A 10,695-nucleotide genomic window follows, 5' to 3' on the forward strand; every position below is an offset into this window, starting at 1 on the left:
TTAAAATTTATATATAGTTATATTCTATTAACATACAATATAAACCAAAATGTTCATTTCAGAATGAAATGAAAAATCATCTATAATGTATATATGAGCTGCTCACTTTCCAAATTGATTAACTCCACAAAATGAAAAGTAGAAAAATTGATAATGTACTGTGCATTCTTTTTTAAACTTATAAAAATACATTCTACAATGTTTATTTAATTGTTACATTAAAGCTATGCTTTAAGGTTTAATGATATATAAAGTTAGTTACCTGACAATGTAAAAATAATAACGATTATATCAAGGATTTACTAATGGAATTAATTGATTTGGACTGTGAATGACTTGTACTTAAATATGCCTGCATGTAATGTATTACAATTTTATATATACTGTATAAAGGAAAATATAATACATGCATTCTTGAATTGAGTATGTTTGTATTATATATATATATATATAATACAAACATACTCAATATGTAGAATGAGTCAGTATCAGTATTTATTTTAATTCTGTTTCTTTTTTTAATTCAGTTAGAAATTTAGAAATATTTATTTAATTTGCTTATATATTAAAAATATTTTTAGAATTTTGTTTTATTGATTGCTATTTATTTAACTTAAAATATATGCTCCCCAACTCAAATTAGTAGTGGCTTGCCCATCGTACTTTTCCTTTAACAATAGAGTTGTGTCAGTCATCTGTCTAACACCTTTCAGGGAAAAATTTTTGAATTGAAATAACGACTTCCAATTTGCATTGGAAGTTCGTATATAGTTAATTAGTGCCTCCTACCCTAAGGTTTCCATATCTGATCTCATCTTTCATCTGTCTAACTCCATTTTTGAGATTAAGAAAAGACAGACAGATAACAGTGGGAATTTATAGGTCTACAGTTTTTTTCAAATTACAGTCCAATGAGGTTTGTAATAAAATAATTTAACAGAAAGTTACACAACAGATAGAATTATGCAATTACTGCAAAACACAACATATCCCTATGCCTCATATAGGTATGTAAATGATTACAGTTGTGGCCCAATTGTACACCAGGTAATGTCACCAGAAAGCTCATTAATCGCTACTCCGGTATCCTATAAAAAAGGCTTGCAGTGGCTTGCTGTGTTCCGAATTTTCAATGTACCTTTTGTTTGGAGGTCTTTGAATACCAGGCATACCTGTATGATTCAAAGACATTACACACAGCTAACAAAGTTTGAGAAACGGAATGGTTGTTTTGTGAAATTTCCTGCATTTGGGTCATTCTGATCCACCTGTGAAAAGATGGGGTTAGGACTGGTCTGAGCTATGTCTTCAGATTGTTTTCCTTCAGTGTCATAATCTTCACTGTGTTGTGGTTCCACTTGCTCTTCTGCATGTTCTGAGATAGGTTTGCTGAAATACTTATTAAATATGCTGTATTCTTTTCTGTTTTGGATTTCTTTGCCTAGTCTTTCTTTTTACTGCCATTTAAATATTTTATCTCAATTTCCCTTAATCTTTTACTCATATTTATAGAAACTACAAAATCCTAAAAAATACAATAAAATATTAAAAGTGGCATCCATCATCAGAGAAGTAATTTTACATATATTTTTGCCTGAAAGAGCTTGAGAAAAGTTTTAAATTACAATATGGAAAACACAATAGAATATTTATGTGACATTGCATACAATTATAATATGAATTAATCAATTTAAAATAAAAAATTTGTTTTGAATTTCTTGTTTTTTTTTTGTTGTTTTAATGTATGTGTTAGACTCAAAGACTGAAATCACTCATTGAGTGAAAAAAACAGCCATGAAGCGAAATTCGCATCACGGCATTTGTAAAACCGGCCACGAAGTGAAATTTGCATTGTGGCATTTGTAAAAAACAGCCACAAAGCGAAATTCACATCGTGTTAGTTGTAAAAACGGCCACAACATGTTGTGGCTAACTCAAAACGACCACAAAGTGAAATTTGTGTCATGGCTTTTATGATATTTGACCGCTACGCATTGTGGTGATTAAGAAAAGCCATAACACATTCTGAACATTAGCTGATGCAACCATGATATAAAGGATAGGTTGTAACTTGTCAACAGGTGCATTGCAGACACTTGCGGAGTTTGTATTGTGTTCATTCTTAACCAGTGCTGCCGTTTCTAGGGTAATTACTCTTTTCTAGAGTAATTTCAACCTCTCAGAATAATGTTTCGGGTAGTCTTATATTTAGGGTAAATCTAGGGTAAAACTACCCTGTGTTCTGATGCTATTACTCATCGCTCCACAAGTTTCGCTGGAAAAAGTTTTAGCCTAAAATTATTCTGTTTTTCACTATAACTGGGGGGGTTTAGGATAGGACAACAGAAGCTAAAGAAATAATGCTGACTGATGCTACGTACATGGGTGTACACTGTACAGTGATACTTCAGTTTTCATCAATAATCCGTCCGAAAACAATTGGTGAAATCTGAAACCGACGATAACCGAAGTCAACGAAAACCAAGGTATTACTGTATATTACACCCAAGTAGGATTTCGCTTTTCTCAACCTTCATGCCATTGAGCCATTGGCACTCTCCATATCAGATGTAAATTAATACCTCTGATAAAGCCTAAAAATCCTAAGACATTTTAGTTATTAAAATTTTTAACAACAGTAAGAATTGTTCTGATTATTATTTCACAATAATAGTACAGGGATCTGCGTCATAGAATTATTCATCTTATATTTTTTTGCTTGAGCTCGAGCTCAGAGTTTTCTCAATTTAGGGTAATCTTCTGCAGTTGAAATTGGTTTGATTGTTTTAGTTAGGGTGTCTAATATTGATAGGGGGTGTGCAGCTCCCAAAAATGAGCCTAATTTTGTTATGAGCATTAATCCATCAGGTCTCTATCAGTTAGGAAACAAGGAAAGTTTTTTTAATAGACTTTATGCTTGTAATGAATCTACAATTTCTACAGTAACTTTATTAACATTCAGAATGCACCCTCAACTTTATTAACACTTTGCTCAGCATCTATGTTAACATCTGGAAGTAAGCAAGGGTTTATAATGTGTCACTGTAAAAGATACTGTATTGATAAAAATGCAAATGTCACTCAAAGAACATAAAATGCACGAATAATTAAATGTTGTTGTAAAGTAACCAAGTTAAATTTCTGTATATGGTGAATAATTTTGTTACCTGTGTAATTTTGTTACTTGTTATAAGATGATTGAAGATAAATAAATCATAATGAAAAGAAAGTTTTATTTTCTTATCAACGCTCATTATTAGTTAACATCCAGAATGTGTGGTGGCTTTTAACCATAATAAATCAGTCACACAGTGGTTTTTAACTTTAGCAGCTGATTTTTATTTTATTGTGTATAGTATATCAAGCACCTACAAGTATATCTAATTAGACCTATAGCACTTTTTAGCAAAACAAAAGAAACAAATGTGTATTTTTCTCCATATATTTTATTTCTTTGAAATTTTTTAAGTATGAAAATTAAATTTCTAGGAAAACTTGTAGAACACAGTAGAGCCTCGATTATCCGACTCAATTGGGGACTGGGGTTGGTCAGATAATTGAAAAGTCAGATGACCGAAAAGTATGAAAAAAATCCATTATTAGTGTAGTATATTATTATATCCCATGTAATTAGTATATTAGTATATCGCTATTAACCTACTTCATGTTGAATTTTCATCGATGTTAAGCCTAACAAAAATTTTTTAAAATAATAATCGTCGCTATTGTATCGTTAAAAATTAGAAAATTAAGCCTCGTTTAAATACTGGCTCCCTTTCATGGTTGAATGAGTGTTGCCAGCTAAAACACGTAAAAATAATATTAAAGTAACCAAGACATAGCCAAATGTTGTAGCGCCACATCACTGGCGGACATTTGAAATTTGCCAACTAGGACGGTCGGTTAACTGAGGCATCGGTTAATCGGGGGTCGGATAATCGAGGCTCTACTGTAATGTTGTTTGGCATTAAAAATTGTAAATAAAAATGTTTTGAGCCTGTAATCCATATTTTAAAGTTACAAACCACTGTGCATCATATGATTTCTGTATCGTTGTTGTATCAGCTAATGTTCAGAATGCATTATGGCTTTTCTTAATCACCAAAACGTATAGTGGTCAAATATCATGAAAGCCATTAAGTAAATTTTGCTTTGTGGTCGTTTTGAAATGCCCACAATGCGTTGTGGTCGTTTTTTTCATTCAATGAGCGATTTTGGTCTTTGAGCCTAACATGTAACATGTATAAATATGTTTGTTAATTACAAAATTGTTTCAAAATCTTTAAAATTACGAAATGTTTAACTTGTTTTAAAAAAAAATATATTTAAATTTAACAGGTAGTAGATCAATAGAAAAGAATGGTGACTTTTATAAAGAAAACAAAAAAATTTGTATTTTGTCTATTGTTCATCTCTTATTTCGTCACCCAGTTAATGGTGTCCTGAGCCAGGTTGGGAGTAATTGGTGCCAATTGGCTTAAAGACAGCCATATTGGAGACAGTGGATGCATAAAGGCACACATACATGGTAGGCAGACTCTGGATGCCCTAAATAGACAATCAAAACAGATGATTGTCTGATCATGAGACAAGTATGAACAGTTGCAATGGTATCTTTGTTGACCATCCAGAAATAGCTGGAAACATCTTTATAATAGAAATTTTATCTCTTCCTATATTGTTGACAAATTTGCATGCACAGAGACTGCTATGCATCCTGCCATTAGCACTCCAATATTATTGGATTTGTTTGCAGTTGTCTCTTGACGGAAAGCATGGACTGCTATGGCTTGGCAGCTTATAGTCTTTAGTAACAAATCTCTGTTCTGTTTGGAAATGGATGACTATATTGGTGTGGAGGACCACTAATGAGCACTTCATTCTCATGTTTGTTGTTGAGTGGCACACTCCCCCATTGCTTCTTTGCTGGTCTAGAAAGTGATCATGTTATTTGACCCTAACAGTGGTTGTGAAGAACATTCACAGCACAATGGTAAGTTCAGGAAAAGCTACAACCTCATATTGCCTTTCGTTGCAGTGTTGCTCACAGTAGTGTTTCACAGGAATGTCTTCATCACATTGCCATGTTTCCTTGGCATGTCTAGTTTTCAGATTTGTCATCCATTGAGCATTTCTGGGTCCAGATGAGATGTTAACTTTGGCCATCTAAAAGTGTGAATTCTTCTTCTTATTATTATTATTACTACTGTTTCATATGGAGATTATAGCCTTCTTGGCTCTTTCTCCGATAAGTGTTGCCCATTGTTTATGTGAAGTGACCAGTAAGATAGATATATCGTTCCAGCTCTGCCATGTGTTGACAAGGGGTAATGGAAGTATTAGGCTGGTATATTGGCGTCAAAGTGCGAGCAAGTGACATGTTTAAAGTCAATGTGCTGCCTAGGTCTTTGTGAGACCTGATATAGTTCGGGCAGTGTAGCCAGTAGTGCAGCAATGTTTCCTCAGCGTTGCAATGGTGACAGTCTGGCTTGTCAGTCAACTGCCGTGAGAATAGAAAAGAATGCAAAGGGGCTGTCTTGGTCCAAAGCCAGGCCAAAAGTGTCTCCGCCTGGCAAGACAACGTGCAACTATACGCCCAGGAGTCAAAAGGGCGTAGATGGTCCCTACTTTTATTGCAAAGGGCGACAGAGTGTGAATGAATTAGAGCACCAGTTACATCTGTAGAGCATGGGTAAATCTGTTGAAGAATACTGTACAATATCTGTATTCATGCACAACTGTAGCATTGCATGTATCCAATCAAGAGAGGGGTCCTACAAAGTACTAAAGGTTTCTTTTAAATTGTACTGTTGTTGCACATGAAATTGTCTTTTCTATGATATTGTAATCACTTTAATTAAAGCAAACTTAATGATGATAGTAAGTTTCATTTGATTCCAATGCTTCCTTCTTGATACATAACTTTTTCGTTAATGAGTACATATTTTATATTTGTCTATGCAGTATTTATATAAATGTGTACTTGTATGTTAAAAGTAAAATAAGTTGTCTTTTGTATGGACAAGTAAATTTTCTTTAAATAGGATGTATTGTAAGGCATAAAATTAAATCTAATAACATGTAGCTTTGTTAATTGTAGTTTTTAAATATTTTGGAAATAATCTACATTTGTATTTATAACAAATAAATAGAATAAAACACAATTTAGCACTTCAGTGATGCAAGATGAACAGTTAATGGACAATAGAAGTTTGAATGGTTCTACAAATGATGAATGGAAAAATCAAACTTTGGTAAATTTTTAATATCTCTATTTTTTAATTGTATTATATGAAATATTCATACATTAGTTTTTTGCATATTATTCAGATGGCAAAATTTGTAGAAGATCAGTTTCATATGCTTCAACAGGAATTAGAAAGAAGGAGAAAAGCTTTTGAGGAAGAACGTTTACAAGAATTAGATCATATTGAAATGGAAAGATTCCATTTGCAAGAATTAGAACAACAGAAAAGGTAAAAAGTAAAGTATTGATTTCAATAAATACTTTATCAATTTTCATTGCTGAATTTGTTTTGGCCAATGTGGTCGATCTTGTTTTATAATGAAGAAGAAATAGAAAGATAACAAGAGTAACTGCTTTTCAATATAAAATGAAACATGTATATCACTGTCTATTGGCATTATGAAAAAAAAAGATTTATTTTTCTTACTTAATTGTACTGTGAATGAGTACATGAAAATTCAAATTTCCCTTCTTTTCTGACTTACGGAAGCTTAAAAACTTCTGAATTCTAAATCATTTGCTAAATGAAATAGAATTAGAATGCTTTAACCTTTTATTCTATTTCATTTAGCAAATGGTTTAGAGTTAGAAGTTTTTATGCCTCCATAAGTCAGAAAAGAAGGGAAATTTGAATTTTCATGTACTCACTCACAGTACAATTAAGTAAGATTAGAAAATTGTGATTCCATCGTTTTAAATATTTTAATTTATTTTTAAAAGATTTATTTTGCAAGTACTTTCAACAGTCTAAAACTGTCCTCTTCAGGCAGAATCATTAGTAGAGTTTCCAGAGAACAAGACATTTGAATTCAAGGAAAGAATTCGAACATCAACTAATGTTTTTTCAAAATTGTTTGTCTTGTACACACATGGAAATTTAAATTATACATGTACTGTACAGTTTACAAAAATTATACATGAATTAATTTTGAAAAGATATCTGGTGCACAGTGTCTACAAACTGCTACTTCATTTGAATAGAGGAAAGAGAGTTGTCACACAGTTCTTAAACACTCTGAATCTAAGACTTTTAGTCTCGTACAAAGATAAGAAGTTTTTCTGTGCAAAAATGATGACTTTTTGTGTATGGCCAATGATTTCCTCCTACAATTGGGATCTATGTTAATGAGAGAAGATCCAACTCCTTCAGTGCTGACAAAAGTAAAAAAACTTGTCACTTTACCAGGTGTAACATCAGCATTATCTGACCCTCTAGATCCACTGACCAATGTTGCATGTTCTAGACTATTCTTTGAGGTAAAAATGCATAAGTCTACCTGGCCACTCTGTCCCTTAGTGAATAAGTGTTTCCACCCAATGTATTTCCTAGAAAAAGTGCTTGCTAGGAAAATTGCTGCTTTAATGCCTAATTGTAATCTGGTTGTATCTTCTACTCTGGAAGCAAAGTTCGTTATAATTAGTAGTTTTGGGGCCATACCTCCAAATTTCTATTGTTTATTCAAAATAGATGTGGTTTCTTTATACCCATCTGTGCCCCATTTTGAAGCAGTGATGCTTGCAAATACATTACTAATTGAAAATGGTTATTCCATTCCACAAATACTGGGGTTGAGAGAGAGACTTTTACTAATTACTGAGAACAACTATTTCTGTTTCAATAGTAATATTTACTTGCAAAAGCAGGGAGTGTCTATGGGCTCATCCCTATCAGTCATCTTGGCAGAATTAGTCATGAGAGCCATAGAATTCAAAGTTTTTAGATCCCTGCTTACCATACATAATCCCCTCCTATATTTGAGGTATGTTGATGACATTTTACTTGCATGGGAAGGCTCAGATATAGTTACTGGAGTTTATACAATCGCTGTTGACTATTTTCCCGACTATTTCCTTTACTATGGAGAAGAAGAAAGATTCAAAGAACTCTTTTTTAGATCTACTTGTATATTGGTCTCACAACAGCATCTTACTTTCTGTATATCATAAATTTGGTGAACCTCCTTACGTCATCCCTTCTATGGCTTTTCAGCTCTCAAGGTACAAAAATATGGCTATTATAGCACTGATACGCAGGGTGTTTTTATATCCATTTGTAGATGAGCAGATTTCCCTTAAATTGATTGTTTGCAGTGCTGGGTATTCTTTAGCCAAGTTCAAACATTTAGTTAACTGGGTCAAATGCATATTGTTTCCACCATCCACTTTGTATTCTAAGAAGGAATTATTTTTTGTAACCCCAGCCATTCTGTACTTGGGTTCTGCATCATTACCTATTTATCAAGTCTTCAAGAAATTTAGCTATATTTTGCCACTAGTGCCTCAGCCCACTTTATGTAGGATACTTTGTAATGATAAAGATGGGGTTACAGTTACACTCTATGAAAAGTCTGAGGTATATACTATATCTCAGACTGATTCTCAGATAATGATTCTGCTTGAAGAGGACAGTTTTAGACTGTTGAAAGTACTTGCAAAAGTCTGAGGTATAGTATATACCTCAGACTTTTCGTAGAGTATCATACTATTATATATTGGAGCCACTACTAGAATGCTCCATCTCTTGTCTTGCAGAACATCATGATGATATAGCGCATAGCAAGTATACAACAGAGTTAGCTAAAAAAGCAATAGAAAGTAACTTTGAACCAATTTGGTCACAAGTTTCCCTTCTAAAATGCTGTGGGGATTGAAAAACATTATTTATATCGGAATCACTTTACATCTCATTGTTGTCACCGTGCAACTCTCCCACACTGAATATACCAAAGTTGTGGACAGCACTGTTTAGCCTTCTAAGGTTCTAAATCACATGGTTCCCAATAAAACACCTTCTAGTGACAGTAGTGCCATCATATGTTTGTGTTTATTTATTGACTATTTAATTCATTATCATACATAGACTTTATTTTACTCCATTTATTCTTGATATTTTATTTTACATTTCATTGTATTTTGTATTAAAGTATAATTTTTGTAAACTGTGCATATATAATTTAAATTTCCATGCACATATGGGACAAACAATTTTGAAAAAATGTCAGTTGATGTTCAGATTCTTGTTCTCTGGAAGTTCTAATAATGATTCTGCTTGAAGAGGACAGTTTTAGACTGTTGAAAGTACTTGCAAAATAAATTTTTTTTCAAAATGTTGACAGACAGTGATATAAATGTTACATTTTATATTAATATTTTGTGTGTGTAGCTGTTTAAACCTGCTTTTTAATATACTCTCATTTTTTGAACATAAATTTAAAAACACACACAATTTAAATACATAATTTATGTGACTGATTGTATTTCAACCTAATCTTCTGAAATTCAGATGAACATCATTTTTATAAATTAATTTTTAAAAAAATCCCTAGTTTGTTGTTAGCTGCCATTGTAGCAACATGTTAATATATGCATGCACTCCTTTGTGTCCTGTGAAAATGGCAAAAAGACCTGCAAATACTCTTAGTAATAATGAAAAGAGAAAAGCATTTAAATTTATATATAACACAAAATCAAGTTGGAAAAACTCAACAGCAGTGTAAGTGTGAAGCTTGTCACTGAGGAGTTTGGTGTTGAAACCACCATGTCCTATTTCATCTGGCTGTCCTATTTATTTATTTATATAAAGAACTTGTATTTAATTACTCTAAGGATGTGTTTATTCTTGCTACTGCTATATTATTATTATTTTTAGTTTTAACAAAACTTCATTATTTTCATAATATTAATTCTGTTATACACAAAAAGCAGATTGNAAAACAAGAATTATTTAGAGTACAACAGAAAAAAAATATAATAATTAAGGAATTGGAAAATTTAGTTACGTTGAAAAATGAATCCTTAAATTCATATCCTGAAAATCAGTCAATAAATCATGTAAGATAAAGAAACTTTTAACATAATTTATATAATTTATAATTAGTTTTTACAAATTATTTGTCTTAATTCCAGTTAAAACAACAAGTACAAGAATTGGAGGATATTAGTAAAGAACTTGATAAATTTTGTATTGAAGGAATTGAAACAAATCAGTCAGAATTAAATGAAGTTTTTAAATTATTGTCAGATTCATTTCAATTTGCAAATGAATCTTCAATGAGTGAAATTTTTTGTAAAGTTAAAGAAAATATATTGAGTAATAGGAATGCCATTAGAGAAAAAATACAGAAAGAAAATGAAATTTTGAAGGAAAGTAGAGAATTATTACTTGCCAAAGCAAATGATGATTCATCAGATTTAGTTGAAGATCAAGAATATTTACACAATAAAGAATCGTTGTGTCAGAAAGAACAAAACTTTGAACAGATTTTTGGAAAAAAATTAGAAATACTAGAAAAACTTGAAAAATATTTTAATAAATTTCCAAATTCTAATAGAACTAAACCTGTTAAAAAATTTTGTGATGGAACCAATCCAGAAAACTCATTTGAAAACCCAAACATGAATAATCCATCCATGAATGTGTAGTCTGGAACACAAGAAATAAATGGTGG

At 31.8% G+C, this 10,695-nt stretch overlaps 1 protein-coding gene across 1 annotated transcript in view; it reads left to right on the plus strand.

Moving 5' to 3' along the window:
• Positions 1-10,695, plus strand: part of LOC111635824 (kinesin-like protein KIF16B) — a gene marked incomplete at its 5' end in the record, with an annotated part of 47,335 nt that overhangs the window by 20,635 nt on the left and 16,005 nt on the right. The window contains 5 exons of the mRNA XM_023380926.1: positions 6,170-6,254; positions 6,331-6,476; positions 8,171-8,672; positions 9,953-10,078; positions 10,154-10,665. Of these exons, the coding sequence (XP_023236694.1) occupies positions 6,170-6,254; positions 6,331-6,476; positions 8,171-8,672; positions 9,953-10,078; positions 10,154-10,665 (1,371 nt within the window). The remainder of the gene's footprint in view (positions 1-6,169; positions 6,255-6,330; positions 6,477-8,170; positions 8,673-9,952; positions 10,079-10,153; positions 10,666-10,695) is intronic.

The sequence above is a fragment of the Centruroides sculpturatus genome, unplaced genomic scaffold, assembly GCF_000671375.1.
Source record: "Centruroides sculpturatus isolate CEXI.00-Female unplaced genomic scaffold, Cexi_2.0 scaffold983, whole genome shotgun sequence".
NCBI lineage: Eukaryota > Metazoa > Arthropoda > Arachnida > Scorpiones > Buthidae > Centruroides > Centruroides sculpturatus.